This window comes from Haliotis cracherodii, unplaced genomic scaffold, assembly GCF_022045235.1.
Source record: "Haliotis cracherodii isolate W230 unplaced genomic scaffold, xgHalCrac1.p SCAF_1, whole genome shotgun sequence".
Classification (NCBI taxonomy): domain Eukaryota; kingdom Metazoa; phylum Mollusca; class Gastropoda; order Lepetellida; family Haliotidae; genus Haliotis; species Haliotis cracherodii.
In genome coordinates this window covers 85255818-85273347 of record NW_027266264.1, presented here as the reverse complement: position 1 = coordinate 85273347, position 17530 = coordinate 85255818, and the positions used below count along the sequence as shown (strand labels likewise).

At 40.6% G+C, this 17530-nt stretch overlaps 1 protein-coding gene across 1 annotated transcript in view; it reads left to right on the top strand.

Annotated features, from left to right (window-relative positions):
- LOC139452168 (non-lysosomal glucosylceramidase-like) overlaps nt 1–17530 on the top strand; it is a 31511-nt gene that overhangs the window by 2581 nt on the left and 11400 nt on the right. The window contains exons 2-10 of the mRNA XM_071233562.1: nt 4156–4244; nt 6887–7002; nt 10747–10971; nt 11377–11616; nt 12061–12163; nt 12273–12426; nt 12755–12880; nt 13642–13805; nt 14960–15064. Coding sequence (XP_071089663.1) covers nt 4156–4244; nt 6887–7002; nt 10747–10971; nt 11377–11616; nt 12061–12163; nt 12273–12426; nt 12755–12880; nt 13642–13805; nt 14960–15064 — 1322 coding nt within the window. The remainder of the gene's footprint in view (nt 1–4155; nt 4245–6886; nt 7003–10746; nt 10972–11376; nt 11617–12060; nt 12164–12272; nt 12427–12754; nt 12881–13641; nt 13806–14959; nt 15065–17530) is intronic.

Genomic DNA, 17530 nt, shown 5'->3' with positions numbered 1-17530 from the left:
GAACTGCTTCTGTTAGATTTCTTTTAGTGAAGTCATGGAGGTGGAGGTTGTTGGAGATGATTTGGACGTTTTCCCAGTTGATTGTGATTAGGGCAGTTGCTGAGATGGCTGATTTGATGGTTGAAGTTCTGTGCTCTTTGATTCTGATATTGATGGGATGGGATGTTCCATCTATGTGGGATTGTCCCCATATCATGATAAAGTATGACCGGTTCATTGCATTACTCATTTTGTCAGTTTTAGTCAAACAATGTTTCAATGATAAGACAATGGCTTTATATTAACCCATTCATATGAAATTACCAGAATGTATGGGGGCAAATAGCTAATGTTGTATTTGATATTATCATAAGGGTAACAAGAGGCATGTGCTTCAAACATGTCTTGATTTGGCCCTGTTTTCCCAAATCCAAAGTGGTTATGAATTTGTTATCGAGGCAGCTAGATGCATAGGGCTATCTGTTTTTTCACAAACATGAAGTGATGTCATTAAACTGGAAGTGGTTGGTACTTTGTTATTAACATGATTAAGGTAGCTATAGAAGTGGGAAAAATAATGTTTTCTTTAGCACTAGCAAGCCGCTCTAGTTAGGATGGGCGGTCGGGGAGCCCACTGGTTAAAGCGTTCGCTCATCATGCTGAAGACCCAGGTTCGATTCCCGACATGGGTACAATATGTGAAGCCCATTTCTGTTGTCCCCCCGCTGTGATATTGCTGGAATATTGCTAAAAGCGGTGTAAACTCTTACTCACTCACATTCTAGTTAGATACTTTTTAACTAGTCAATTTCAGATTGACATAGCCATTTGTTTTAATTCTACCAAATAAAGGAGAAATTGGTAGCAGAGGGGGTTTGAGTATGGTTTTTTTATAAATGTGAAAGTGATGTCATTAAACTGGAAGTGCTTGCATAGAGGCATGGAACTGTGTTGTGCTGCATTAGATGACATAAGTCACATTGATCGAATATCTTGAGTGATGGTTAATGGGGCTGGTCCTGAGTATGTGAAGACGGAATGGTTCATGAAGGGTGTTTCTGGGGGAAACATATTGGGGTATTCAGGACTAGATGGGTTTGTCGCTGCTATTGCCTTACATGTAATGCAAACAGCTTTCTAGTTACCATGGCTATGTGGCATATAAAGGTTTACTTTTTAATCAACATGATCATGACCTTGGGTTGTCGACAGTGAACGAAGCATTCAGACTTGCATGTCTGATTTCTGCATCTCAAAAAGAAACATATAATGACCAATTCCAAATGTTATCGTGGTAATAAGTAAGTTCTCGCCATTGTTGTGGATCTTTATACAACCTGTCATTTCTGAGTAAACAAACTAAGCGATATTGATTTTGAAAACTCACATCTCATTCTGACCCACACATGCCTCATTAAGATTGGAGGGTCAAAGTTCATTTAGGGTCCACCAGGCACGACCTCCCATGGATTATCCGTTGTTCACGAAGAAATATATCTTGTCAGAGTGAAAAGTATAGATCAGATTTTAATGAGATTGCCCAAAATTTATTACCAAGTCCCCTGTCTCTACCGACTAGTCAATCTGTAGTAGGCTGGATGTGGGGGCCGACATCAACATGTTTACTGTTGCCTCAACAGATATTCAGTCATAATTCAATGCAGCAAAGGAGTGTTGTTCTGTGGTTAAACCACATTGGTTGTCTCCCTTGGGATTACTGACTCTGTTGATTACAGTTGGTCTCAGAATTAACCGCTTCTTGTTAAATAGTTAATTGAGGACATTGTGTTCGTTTCCTTTATTGCTATAGCCTGCAGTGTAGGGATGTGGCTGCAGTTGCTGAGATAGGATGGGATACTGTTGAATTGTTAATTCATTACTGTCAGACATCAGTGGTCATATTACTAATCATACTTATATAACATGTGAACAGCGAACACAAGGATCAGATTTACATGATTGTCTTTTCAGACAGATCTGAAAATATTTAGAATTCTAAATCTCCAATTTGTTTTCACATACTTTCAAGTTTTGCAACTTCATAAAGAAAAACGATTGTAGGGTCCCTCCTCAAACTCTAATGTCATGCCCTGTCATGAGTTTTCTTTGTACATGGTATATGCATGAAATAGGTGTCATTAACTTTCTGCATATATCTCAAATATTGTGATTCACATTCCCACAATAAAATACTGTATTATAGGTGTTTTTATGTCAAAATCTCAGTTGTAATGTTTTCACATTTCTTAGCCCACCAATTGTGAATTCCAGTTTTGGATAGATTTATAGCATGTTTAGTATATGTATTATCACAGGACATATGAAATTGTGGTCAGTTGTGTGGATAACGTTGAGAAAGGAGAATTGGAAAATATTGGTTTCATGTTTGTGTCTGTATCTCAAATCACACAATATCTTAAAAAGTTCAACAAGCATAAAATACTCACATCCCCCACCAATACCGCCATTTTCAGTCTCATGGTCTAAGTCAAATTAGTTGCTATGGCAACTATAAATTTTTCAAAAATCCCCAATTATCAAAAGGCACCAGTCCACCACTAGACCTATCTATGTGCCAAGCTTGGTTAAGATATCTCTCATGTTTTTTTAGTTCTGCTCCGGAAAAAAACGTGGCGGACGGACAGCCCCCATTCCTTTATCCCCCTTCCACTTCGTGGCGGGGGATAATAAACAGTATAATCAGTTTCAAGTCAAGCAAGCATAGCAAGAGGTCCTTGACATAAGCTAATATTAAAAGTTAATGATTAGGGCCCCTAGATTCAATTACTATAGAATAACTCAAGGAAAATCTCTAGGGTCTCTACAATTTTGGCAATATTAACACAGACTTTACAAATGCAAATATTAAGAAGTGTCCCATATGCCATGTTTTAGGCACCGATGCATAGCACTCCATCACAATTCCAAAATAGATGAGGTTGATAATAACATCTGTCGACCATTATTCACCAGACTGAACTGTAATACAATCTGTTAAAAACTTAAATTGAATCACCATTTGACGATATTCAATGCCATTATTTGTAATACATTTCTCTTACTACATTACTCGACAGTAGTGATGGGTTTTGGCCTGACTTTCTTTTTGTAATAATGATTTATGTATTGCGATATGTACCACAATATGTCGTGTGTGTTCTTTCAACTGTAATTTGTGGTGAACCTGAATAATAAAAGACCCATACATCATGAACATTGAATTTCCCAAGCACATTTTTTCGTCCAACATTTTGTTGGGTATTGCTATGCTCACAACACATGTGTAATAATTATGTACAGGAATATACAGTGAATAGTTTCACTTTTTCGATCAAAGAGGCGGTGGAGTAACCTAGTGGTAAAAGCTTTCGCTAGTCATGCCGAAGACACGGGTTCAATTCCCCACATGGGTACACTGTATGAAGCCCATTTCTGGTGTCCCACGCCATGATATTGCTGGAATATTGCTAAAAGTGGCTTAAAACCATACTTACTCTCTCACACTTTTCAATCACAGGAATTAAGTTGCTAACTTCTGAATTTCATAATTTCATTTCGACTTGTCATTTATCATGTTTATGTACACATTGCCAACATGATGAAAATTTGCGTGATTTTGAAAATGCAATAAACAGGATAAGTGCCCTTGACAATTAGGCAATTTTCAAAGGATAGCACTTAGTACAACCATACATGTGTTAACTTGTTGAGATCAGGCGGCAGGGAAGAGAATTAGTTCAAATGTCAATCAGTCTGAAGCATTTTCGATAATAGATGCAAGGCAATCATTAACCCCTCTTACACTGCTAGTTTCTGTACAAAATCTGTAGTAATAATAACACAAGAAATTATGGACTGTTATGTACACTTTGGGGGGCGCTTTTGAAGATTACTTACAGATTGGTCTAATACCAGTAGTTGGTCGGGGGGGGCACTTAACATGCTTAAAGGAGCACAAAGCCTAATACAGATATCGGTTTACCCATTTGATTAAATCAAAGTGTGGTTGCCAGGCAACATATTTGCTACCGGTAAATTTGAAAACGGCAAATGATTGAATACCATTGAGCGTGACAAGCCATGTATATTTGTTGTGTGCAACCTGAGCATGATCTGTGATCATGAATAGATCATGTCAGTCTTTAATTGTTATGTTTTTACTTTTCCCTTCGCCAGATACATGACATACTGGATCAGCAAGAAGAGACAGGGACGTAAGATCTTCATTGATCACCTCAACCCCATCAGTCACAAGCCCATCTACGGTGAGTTGCCGTCACTAAATATTCAGGGGAGGTAACCAGCACTAGTGTTGCGAGGGGCTGAGGGTAAAGTTGGGCTTTGAAGGAGCTGATGTTTTGTGGTGAGTTGCTGGGTTACTGATATGAATATTCAGGGGAGGTAACCGGCACTATAGTCAGTCAACCATCATTTTGACACCTGGATTTTCACAATTATTTTCCATTAAGTACACAATCACACGACAAAAGTTTGTTATCTAATAATAATCATTGACCTAACTTGAAATACCAGTTTTGTTATATTTCATGTCAGGAAAAAATATTTCCTTTTTGTTTTCGTGTAATTTTGTGACCGTTGACATGGCCCTGTAGTGGGAGGTATGAACAGACGATTTACCGTGTCACAAGAATGACGTAATGTGTGTTAAACATGCTTGCTGCATGTGACGAGAGGATGGAGTCCAGTATCAGTTCGAGGGGTTCATATCTCGATATTGTGATGCACAATGGAGATGGAGGCTGTTATAAAAGTGATTTCTGCTGTTGTCATGTCAGAACCTCCTTTTGAGTCCATTACTAGTGGGTAATGGCAAGTTCAGAGTTCACGAAGTTCGCTTGTCATGTATAATGTATGACCAACCACAGAATACAGTTGCATCTATTGATGTACAGCTGTGTTTTAGTATTGGACTGGGGAAGGATCTATACTGGCAGAGTTGATTAATTCTTCCCGACCTATCCCAAGGAGCATTGATCATCAATTATCAGTTCTGAATGAAGCATGATTGATTCTAGATATTGTGTGTGCTTTTGAGTACATTTGGCCTAGTTTATGAGACTGTCAGAGAAACTGCGTTTTGGGGGGCAATCAACCATGACAAGTGTTAAAGAATAAGTGAGTGTCATATTCATGATTGAACATGACACACATATCATGAGACATCAATGGTGCCTTGTCTATTGGTAAACATGGTAACATGAAACATGACAAGACTAAGCTGAAACAAAATAGGAAAATCAATTTTTTGCTGTGACCAGGAAATACTCTTGTAAAATGTATTGGGGCTGTTGATGGAGTTCAATAATAATTTTACGGTATTTATGTGAACATTTAGAAGTCCAGGCTCCATCGTACAAATAGTCATATGTGAAGTAGGCTCATGGGAAGAGATTTACCTTGACCTTCAAAACTTGGGGTCAAGAGGACACCAATTACTAATTCCAAGAGTCCTTCCAGCAAACGCGAAGGTCCTGTAAGCTGTTGTAATGGTGTGGTGTACTGTACTGTATGATTCAGTAATAACTTTTATTACATCAACTTGATCATTCTTGTCAAGAATTTGGTACAATGAATATTGTGCGTCCATCAGGATGCAATACATATATTGTTTTGGACGCACATTTCTGCATCGCCTTAAACCCTGAATTGGCCTTCTGTTTTATCTTACTAATCCCCAAATCTCTGGCTATTAGAAAGTTTAGAAATGAAATAGAGATTATTAGCCAAGTATTCCTAATACAGAGCTACAGATAAGGTGCATTTTTGCGTAAAATACCTCCCAAAAATATTCAAAACCCAATTACTTTCAATTTACTTGCTTACAGAAACGTATGTTTTAAATGAAAAACTCAAATGTATAAAAAAGGCATGTGTAAGTAAACTTACCCAATGAAGCTTTTTCAGCAAGCGTACAACGGAGCTAATGTCTAAAACACACATTTTGAGCTCATTTACTTTCCAAGTCAAGCCTATATTTAGAACTGTTATATATATCTAAAACATTTCCTCTTTTTTTTAAATCCCCAATTGTTAACACGTTTTGGGAAAACCCTAAAAGAGTGATGAATAGATGGGTGAAAGAATATTGGTTCCCCAATGAAAGTGTAATAAACCAATACAAATAGAACCTTCGAGTAAAAACTCAATTGCTCAAAAAGTTATCTGGAGCTCTGCTAATATATGATAATTTCAATACAGAAATACACTAGGGTAATATTTGCTTTATCAATATCATATAATGTCATTCTTAAAATAATTGATGTTTGTGACATATTTTTATATTAATCGGGGGATATACATGATATAGGAATGGGTGCTGTCTGTCCATCTGTCAGGTTTCGTTTTTAGAGCAGAACTCAAAAACCATGAGAGATATCTTAACCAAACTTGGCACATAGATAGGTCTAGTGGTAAACTGGTGCCTATTGGTAGATTGGGATTTTTGAAAAAAAAAAAAATTTCAAGTTTCTATAGCAACGACTTTGACTTTTGAAAATGGCAGTAGTGCTCGTTTCCGGAGGGCTAATGCCTTGCACACAGCCAGACATGTCATTTTGGCTGGGGACATGAGTATTTCATGTTTGTTGTATAGTGCCAAATGATTTACTAACAAGTTTGTGTACAGAATCATCGACACATATGGTAATCCTTATCTAAACTTACTGGGAACATCAGTCAATAATTTATTGAGACAGTGCAGTGATGTTTGCCACTTAGCAGTGGGTTGTTTCTGCTTAGTGACATCATTTGCATATTTAACGCATGATGATACCTTTTAAAAGAAATATGCACACTGTACATCATGATACATGTCATGTTTGATAGTAGTTTGAGGTTAAACCTGTTTATGACTCTTATTGATCTATTTTTTAACTGTTTCTCCTAGGGTGCCCTATCGGTGGGATTGGAGGCGGTTCCATTGGTCGGGGATACAGAGGGGAGTTCTGTCGCTTCCACATGGTGCCTGGTCTCTATGACTACAATGTAGTCGATGCTGATCAGGTATGTCACTCTTGCATCATCAGCAGGAGATGTTAGTCTTGTCAGATATTACCATTTTCTCCTGTACCAAAAAGAAATAAAATAAAACAAAAGCATTATCCTATACAGAAACCTCAAAAGTAAAACTGTTTGGTTTAAAAATGACAAAAATAGTTTGATTTGGGGTAATGACTTGGTGTAGTCGGTAGCTAATCAGACTGGAGCAGAGGTAACTGTCATTCTTCCCACTGATCACTCCTCACCCGTGACGCCGGGGTAGAATAGGTCGTCAGCAACCCATGCTTGCTGTAAGAGGCGACTATGCTTGTCAAAAGAGGCGACTAACGGGATCGGGTGTTCAGGCTTGCTGACTTGGATGATGCATGCCAACGTTTCCCAATTGCGTAGATCGATGCTCATGATATCAATCACTGGATTGTCTGAACCAGACTCGATTAATTACAGGCTGCCATCATACAGCTGGAATATATCTGAGTTCGGCGTTAAACAACAAACAAATCATGCTCCGAAGAGTTACGTTTGTATGTGTGAGTGAGTGCAATACACCACTAGTATTGATTGCCTTACATTAGCATGAGCAATAGGAAGATAATACAATATCTGCTTGAAAGCATCCTCATCATATTTCCAAGATCATGTTGATATTGCTACAACAATTACCTCTAGCAAGGCCACTGGGAACTGAGGAGGGTATTATGGAACAGGGACTTGCTTCCTTGGTTTTACACTTTTTGTTTGAATGTACATGTATAGTGTAGTATTTAAAGCAGTTGTTGCCATGGACATTGGTTACATCAAAATGTCTCATCTCAGACAGTACAGATACAGTATTTTTTAAAAGGAAGGGTGCATTTTTATACCCCCTACCTAAAAGGGCAGGATATAGTTATACCAAGGAGTCTTGTCTGTTCATCCTTTTCCATCCTTCCGAGGACATCTTCTTTAGTGCGACCTGTAAAGTGAAAACCACTGCAAAGATTCTTTTCAAACTTGTTGAACACTTTCTATACCACTAGCATTAGGAGAAGGGCACTGCGAAGTTTGATTTAAATTTTAAGATTTCTGAAAAGTGTACAGCTGTTTTTGATTTTTTCACTAAGATTTATTTTACTTAAATATTTGTGCGACATTTTACTCGAAACTACTGCATGGATTCTTTTCAAATTTAGGGAACAGTTTTCATGAATAGAAGAGGTGCAGTGCAAAGTTTGATTTTGATATGTGTATATTTTTTTTTAAATATGATTGTTTTCATGTTTTTAACTTAGAATATCTTTTTACTTCAACGTTTGTGCGACCGTTAACTTGAGAACAACTTAATGGATTCTTTACCAATTAGGGGTATAGTTTCTTTATCAGTAGGAGAGGTGCAGTGCAAAGTTTGCTGATGTTGTGACATCATGGTAACACTATGAGGTCACAAAGGTACAAAAGACATATATAAATACATGAACATTCTTCGAAATGACAATTGATCTTGGGTGAAAATATCAATCAATGTCAAGTCAAGTCAAAATATCAATCAATGTCAAGTCAAGTCAAAATATCAATCCATGTCAAGTCAAGTGTACCGTATCTGGCAAATCTTACCGATGATGCATCAATGCGTCTTTGTATTATGCCCTTACTATGGTACTTTGTTGTGCTTATTGAGAGAAACCAGCTCTAACATTGTTCTCCAGCCAATTCTTGGAGTCGAAGTATTAGTGAGCCCTGCTCACTTTTTGCCTTGCTTTACTTGGCAATGTATGCTTGGTTTATGTGTAATTCTGTTGACTATATATGGAAAATGTCGACTGTAGTCTCTCTGTTCGCCTCGGCATGGGAGAGTGTCATGACCGATCTCCGGATCCTGTCCACTCAGGGTAGGCTATTTTCTGACTTGGCAAAGTCATCCACCTGCCTTTTAGGGCATTTGCTTTGCACCTATACGAGTGTGCTTTGCCAAAGGGACCACTAGTTTTAGTTGGTAATAACAGTAGTTCGTTGTAAGTATATATACAGCAAATATACAGCAATTTGATGGGAACCAAAAAAACCAGTTCATTATGTCCGTCAGTTTGTTATGTATGGTTCGTTATAAACAGCACACTGTATCAGTCACTGAGGATAATTCTCCTCCCCTTGTACCATGTCTTGAGGAACAACCAAGGTTTGCTTTTGGATATGTACGAGAAGCTAATTGACTTGGGTGGCTGTGGCGGGTGTGTGGCATGGGGTCACATGGTATCACATGGTATCAGTCATTGTCTGAGTAATAACTCTCTAAATGAAATCTTCCAGTTGTGAGACAGAAATGACATCACTCTGGAATGCTACAAAGTCTCCCTGGAATTTTATGGCATCATGATACAAATACTTCCGTTATAACTTAACTCGCCTGGATAGCAGAATGTGTGACAATACGCTAAATCCAAGTTGTTCTGATACATGATGATGAAATGTTTATATTCAGTTAGAGTGGTATCTACTGCGCCACATCAAATGGCATGTTTTTCAAATTTTGGCTTTGGGAAGAAAGAAAATACTTATCAAGAAATATATTTACGTGTGGTGAATAGTCCAGGAAATGTTCGGGCATCATATCACATTTAATCACATTTTTAAACCAATCAGATTGCAGCAGCATGCACTCCTATATGTTTTGCAATGATGATAAGTAAAAAGTGGATTTGCACACAATTCGTCCCCCATCAGTGCTTGAACCTCTACAGGGTACTGATTTGGTGACCCATGAAGATCCGGGTTAGAATAAGCCCGTAAAAGGCGACTATGCATGTTGTAAGAGGCGACAAGAGGGATTGGGTGGTCAGACTTGCTGACTTGGTTGATGCATGTCATTGTATCCCAATTGCGTAGATCGATGCTCATGATGTCATTCACTGGATTGTCAGGGCTAGATCATTTACAGACCACTGTCATTTTCTTGGAATATTTGCTGAGTGCAGTGTTAAACAACAAACAAACTGTTTTGGCTGATCATATTTACCATTCTGATCAAATTAACTAACTTGATTAAATTTCATCTTACATAGTAAAGACAACTCACTCACTCTTGCCACGGCAGATTCTCTCTCCTTTGTTGATTGATATGGTAAGTCCATTGCAAGCTGCAGGGCTCTGGATGTAAACCATTTATTTACATGGGAGAGAGAATCTTTAAATCGTTGTTCTGCCAATGACAGCCATAATGTCTGAAACAAGATGGCATTTGCAAAGCGACAATGTCTGTTTGACGCAAGTTGCCAATGAAACATTGATAATGTCTGTTTGACCAAAGTTGTCAATGACACATCGATAATGTCTGTTTGACCAAAGTTGTCAATGACACATCGATAATGTCTGTTTGACCAAAGTTGCCAATGAAACATCGATAATGTCTGTTTGACCAAAGTTGCCAATGACACATCGCTAATGTCTGTTTGACCCAAGTTGCCAATGACACATCGCTAATGTCTGTTTGACCCAAATTACCAATGACACATCGCTAATGTCTGTTTGACCCAAGGTTCAATGACACATCAATAATGTCTGTTTGACGAAAGCTGTCAATGACACACTGATAATGTCTGTTTGACCAAAGTTGTCAATGACACATCGCTAATGTCTTTTTGACCCAAGTTGCCATGACACATCGCTTATGTCTGTTTGACCCAAGTTGTCCATTACAACATGTAGACCTAGTAACAGAATTGGGCACAGATTATGGAGCACCTGTTTCACATGAGTTGTGACTGTCCCCAGTTCACCGTGTGCATCCGCAAGAATGGCGTGACAGTGCTGCAGCAGGTGCTCGCGTCCTACAAGAAGACGGGGAAACATCTCAAGTCCTGGGACTGGAACTTCCCGGCTGCTAACGCCACCTATCATGCCCTCTACCCCCGAGCATGGACAGTGTACATCATCCCTGAGTTCAATGTCAAGTTGGTGTGTCGACAGGTCTCGCCCGTCTACCCACACGAGTATAAGGTAAGTCAGGGACTCCCTGAGGACATGCTCAAACAGGAAATCGTTATGAATTGCAAGTTAGAATTAAACTTCTATTTTTACATGTCCAAAAACTGATGTAGAGTTGCCATATACCTAATGATGAAAGTGGTAGTCCACAAGGCAGAGTCACTAATGCCTGCATTTAACTTGTCTTGGATTAACGGAATTTCATCAATTTCAAACCCTGAACTTGCACATGCTTTATGAGAATAGAAAATGAGTGTAAAAATGATATTTTTATCATGTTTATCTCCTAACAAAAAATAATTGTTAAAAAATGATCAATAGATAATGCGGATGATATTTCCAAATCATACTTATCTTTTGTTAATGTTATAAACTGCATTTGATTAATTGATGTCAATCATTTTTTCTCTTCATCAGGAGAGTTCACTACCAGCAGCAGTGTTTGTGTGGACCATCACGAACAACAGCACCGATGACCTTGACATCAGTATCATGTTCTCATTTAAAAATGGCCGTGGTGTGAAGGAGGATAAGGAAGGAGGCTGCTGGAACGAGCCCTTTAAGTGTGACAGCGAGGGGGGCGACGTCAGCGGAGTCCTCATCCACCAGACCTTCAGGGATATGGACTGTACATACGCACTCTCGGCAGCACAAAGGGTCAGTAGCTTGGACTGCAGAGAGGGAGACTCACTGTATGGAGCTAGAACTTATTCCCTTCAAAATCTGGATTAATTAATGAACTTAAAGATCTGTCAGTATGAGTATGGAGCTAGTTTGAGGCCTAAAGTTAGTGTTCTGGCAGCCAGCTGGTGTTAGTTGGCACACTTTGTTCTGCAAAGTTGTACCCATGTCTGAAAAAGAATAATGTTTATTGACATTGTAAAATGAAAAAGATATGTCATTTTCGGAAGCACTATGGATTGACTCCGGACAGCTTCTTTCTTCACAGCATGGCGTTATTGAGCAGACTGATTCTCATCTACTCTTTCACTTGCCCCAATTTGATCTGTGTTGTCAATTATTCTATAGTCTTGATAGTTGTAATGACAGCTAAAGTCACATAATCTGCTTTCATGTTGACAATGTGTTTTTGTCTGTCAGGAGGGGGTGTCTGTGAGTCATCTGGTGAGCTTTGACCCTCAAGGGACAGGAAGCGAGGTTTGGTTAGACCTCAAAGAAGATGGACAACTGACATCTTCAACAGGTACTGTTATACTGTGTTGTTTGTGGGCTTTATTTGTTCTACATGATATTTGAATTTTCAGTTAATATCAGATGTGCAATGTAATATTTTTGCTGGTTTTTCTTTGCAGAAAGCAGTGAAAAGACATTGAAGGGAAAGGAGATCGCGGCTGCTGTGTGTGTGCAGTGTCATGTGGCAGCCGGCAAGTTGGCCACGGCGGAGTTCAGTCTGGTCTGGGATATGCCAGTCATACACTTTAGCTCTAGGGGACAGAAATACCATAGGTAAGTGGGAAGGTTAAAGCAGGTTTCACTCTGGTTTGGCATATGCTCATCTTGCACTTTAGCTCTAGGGGACAAAAACATCACAGCAGGGTTCAGTCTGGTCTGAGATATGACGTCATCCACTTTAGCTCTTGGAGACAGAAATATCATAGGTAAGCGGGAAGGTTAAGGCAGATTTCAGTCTGGCATACTCACTCACTCAGAAGTACATCAATCTGCATTAAGTCAGGAAACAGTATCTCTTTCTCTCTATGTATTGGGTCCCATAAACATACTCATGCTATATGACATTTGGCAAGCATGCATTCACTACAACCTCATATTTCAGACGTTATGCCCGCTGGTTCGGGACTGATGGCACCGGTGCCAAGCAGATCAGCAGTCATGCAATAGGCCAGTACCAGGCCTGGGAGAGCAAGATTGAAGAGTGGCAAAACCCAATACTCTCCAACAGGTAATACATAAAGGAGATACTCTGCAACAGGTAGCCTGTATGTGTAGAGGGGATACTCTCCAACAGGTAATACATAAAGGAGATACTCTCCAACAGGTAGCCTGTATGTGTAGAGGGGATACTCTCCAACAGGTAATACATAAAGGAGATACTCTCCAACAGGTAGCCTGTATGTGTAGAGGAGATACTCTCCAACAGGTAATACATAAAGGAGATACTCTCCAACAGGTAGCCTGTATGTGTAGAGAAGATACTCTCCAACAGGTAGTCTGTATGTGTAGAGGAAATACTCTCCAACAGGTAGTCTGTATGTGTAGAGGAAATACTCTCCAACAGGTAGCCTGTATGTGTAGAGGAGATACTCTCCAACAGGTAGCCTGTATGTGTAGAGGAGATACTCTCCAACAGGTAGTCTGTATGTGTAGAGGAGATACTCTCCAACAGGTAGCCTGTATGTGTAGAGGAGGTACTCTCCAACAGGTAGCCTGTATGTGTAGAGGAGATACTCTCCAACAGGTAGCCTGTATGTGTAGAGGAGATACTCTCCAACAGGTAGCCTGTATGTGTAGAGGAGATACTCTCCAACAGGTAGTCTGTATGTGTAGAGGAGATACTCTCCAACAGGTAGCCTGTATGTGTAGAGGAGATACTCTCCAACAGGTAGCCTGTATGTGTAGAGGAGATACTCTCCAACAGGTAGTCTGTATGTGTAGAGGAGATACTCTCCATAAGGTTTGTAATTATCCCTAATCTTTTGCCAGGAACCTTCCAGCCTGGTACAAGTCGGCATTGTTTAATGAGCTGTACTTTGTGAGTGATGGTGGCACGATATGGGTGGATCCAGTTGATGGAGACAGCAGCACATCTTTCTTCAAGAACGACCACGCCCTGGTGAAGGAGTACAGCAAGTTCCTGTACCTGGAAGGTGAGTCAGTCCACCTCACAGAGCTACAACTCATTAGTCTCAGGAAGGCTTTGATATGAAAACACCCAGTCCTTCCTTTCTAGACAGCAGGTGAAAGAAAGAACATAGGCCTATCAGGCACATTGCCTACTTCATGGCAGCCTAGAGAAAGGGAAGAAAGAAATGAGTCATGCTCAGCGTCACATCAAGTCCGGGGCCCTGTTCCTCAAAACAATCTTAATGCTAGGTCGATCGTAACTCCCATACTTTAGCAAAGACAAACATGACAAACCACATTCATGGCGCTAAGATTGCTTTGTGGAACGAGGCCCAGACCTGATTGTATACACTGCATGTGGTATGATGTACTGCACACAGGAGAGAGTAGGAGGATGGTGACTGTGTTCAAATGCTTGAGTCCTGAAAGTTTCTTGGAGTTCGGTCCTGCCCACACTGAAGCACATGATACATGTTGTATCTCCATAGGCAAGTGACTTCGTTTGAAGTAAGCCTTTCTCACTCAGCAGTGAATGGGTTGGGATGAGATGGTAGTGGGACTGGAAGCTTTCTAACACCTTATACAGCTGCTTATTTTGTATACTCCCTAGGAGCTGAGAATGACATTTGAGAGCTCACAGTTCAGATACCAGGGCATATAAACCCTTTATCAGCAAACAGTGGCATACTGTTTCTGTTTACTGCAGATAACAAGCAAACTAGCTCCCATGTAGCATATGCAGTACTTAAATAAAACATGACATTTGCAATTGGCCTCATTTCCTTGTTTTTATGACCTTGTTAAAATAAACTCACTGCCAAAAGAAGCGCGAATACCATACATGTTGGTTAATATATGAAGATATTCAAGAGATATCAGATTGGTTTGAGTCATGGTTTGATGCAGACCCATGACTTGGGATGCACCACTTGTCTTGTGCAGGATTAGCGTGTAAAGTTTGGAAATCACATGCAGTATATCGTGATAAGAATAAATACACTCTGTGTCAACACTTGAATGATTGTAAGTTTTGTCATTAATTGGTACACATTGGAAACATATCTTCTTAACATACATACTCCTCTATATGTTTCTATGTTTCACGTTTCTTTTGGCGTAAGTATATGATTGTGTACTGTGATCTTGGAGGGTTTATGGTGCTGTCTCTGTCTCGCAGGTCATGAATACCGGATGTTCAACACATACGACGTGCATCACTATGCCTCCTTCGCCTTCATCCAGCTGTGGCCCAAGATACAGCTGTCTCTACAGTATGACATAGGTACAGTGTGTGATGTCATTGTTGGGCCTGTGGGGAGTACGGGCTAGAGTTATGCCCCAGCAACCTAGGCTAAATTTTCTTAACTGGCGATCATATGAATCAGTGGTAAGCCTCATTGACTTGGTTAATTGCCTGTCATCGTATCCTGATGGCATGCGGGGGCGGTCGGGTAGCCTAGTGGTTAAAGTGTTTGCTCGTCACGCTGAAGACCCAGGTTCGATTCTCGACATGGGTACAAAGTGTGAAGCCCAATTTCTGGTGTCCCCGCCATGATATTGCTGGAACATTGCTAAAAGCGGTGTAAAACCATACTCACTTACTCACTCACTGATGGCATGGGACTTTGATCATACTGTCAATCCCTGGTTTGTCTGTTTCACAATCAACTATTTACAGGTCACCATCATACAGGTGGAATATTAGTGAGTGCAGCGTTAAGCAGTAAATAAAAATTTAGGGAGAGTATCCTAGGGTTATCCTATTCAGGGAGAGTATCTTAGGATTATCCTATTTAGGGATAGTATCCTAGTATTATCCTATTGATGGAGAGTATCCTAGGAGTATCCTATTTATGGAGAGTATCCTAGGGTTATCCTGTTTAGGGAGAGTATCCTAGGAAAATCCTATTCAGGGAGAGTATCTTAGGATTATCCTATTTACGGAGAGTATCCTGGGGTTATCCTATTTAGGGAGAGTATCCTAGGGCTATCCTATTTATAGAGAGTATCCTAGGGTTATCCTATTCAGTGAGAGTATCCTAGGGTTATCCTATTCAGTGAGAGTATCCTAGGGTTATCCTATTCAGTGAGAGTATCCTAGGGTTATCCTATTCAGGGAGAGTATCCTAGGGTTATCCTATTCAGTGAGAGTATCCTAGGGTTATCCTATTCAGGGAGAGTATCTTTGGGTTATCCTATTTATGGAGAGTATCCTAGGGCTATCCTATTTAGGGAGAGTATCCCAGGTTTATTTTATTAGTGTAGTGATGTGTAACATTACGTCTAAATCTACTACAGTTTTCACCTTTGTGGTTCTTGATAAGATGGTTACCAAGGTAACCAGGTGAGATAGGTTCGCAGTCTCATGTGCTTGTTGTAAGAACTGCCCAACATGTGTGACCTGGCGGCATGTTACCATGGTTACAGTGTGGATCATTGCTCTTGCTTTCAACCACTGGTGTGTCTGGCCAAGTCTTGATTTCTTTTAAAGGCTGCTGTGATATGGCTTGAATGCTGACTGGCATAAAACAACACTCACTCACTTGTTGGCCAGGCCGTCTCCAGTGTTAGTATTGTGGATGGCGTTGTGTTCCAGGCTGCATTGTCCCCACCCAGTGTGATATGGCTTGAATGCTGACTGGCATAAGACAACATACACTCACATGTTGGCCAGGCCGTCTCCAGTGTTAGTATTGTGGATGGCGTTGTGTTCCAGGCTGCATTGTCCCCACCCAGTGTGATATGGCTTGAATGCTGACTGGCATAAGACAACATACACTCACATGTTGGCCAGGCCGTCTCCAGTGTTAGTATTGTGGATGGCGTTGTGTTCCAGGCTGCATTGTCCCCACCCAGTGTGATATGGCTTGAATGCTGACTGGCATAAAACAACATACACTCACATGTTGGCCAGGCCGTCTCCAGTGTTAGTATTGTGGATGGCATTGTGTTCCAGGCTGCATTGTCCCCACCCAGTGTGATATGGCTTGAATGCTGACTGGCATAAAACAACACTCACTCACTTGTTGGCCAGGCCGTCTCCAGTGTTAGTATTGTGGATGGCGTTGTGTTCCAGGCTGCATTGTCCCCACCCAGTGTGATATGGCTTGAATGCTGACTGGCATAAAACAACACTCACTCACTTGTTGGCCAGGCCGTCTCCAGTGTTAGTATTGTGGATGGCGTTGTGTTCCAGGCTGCATTGTCCCCACCCAGTGTGATATGGCTTGAATGCTGACTGGCATAAAACAACACTCACTCACTTGTTGGCCAGGCCGTCTCCAGTGTTAGTATTGTGGATGGCGTTGTGTTCCAGGCTGCATTGTCCCCACCCAGTGTGATATGGCTTGAATGCTGACTGGCATAAAACAACATACACTCACATGTTGGCCAGGCCGTCTCCAGTGTTAGTATTGTGGATGGCATTGTGTTCCAGGCTGCATTGTCCCCACCCAGTGTGATATGGCTTGAATGCTGACTGGCATAAAACAACATACACTCACATGTTGGCCAGGCCGTCTCCAGTGTTAGTATTGTGGATGGCATTGTGTTCCAGGCTGCATTGTCCCCACCCAGTGTGATATGGCTTCAATGCTGACTGGCATAAAACAACATACACTCACATGTTGGCCAGGCCGTCTCCAGTGTTAGTATTGTGGATGGCATTGTGTTCCAGGCTGCATTGTCCCCACCCAGTGTGATATGGCTTGAATGCTGACTGGCATAAGACAACATACACTCACATGTT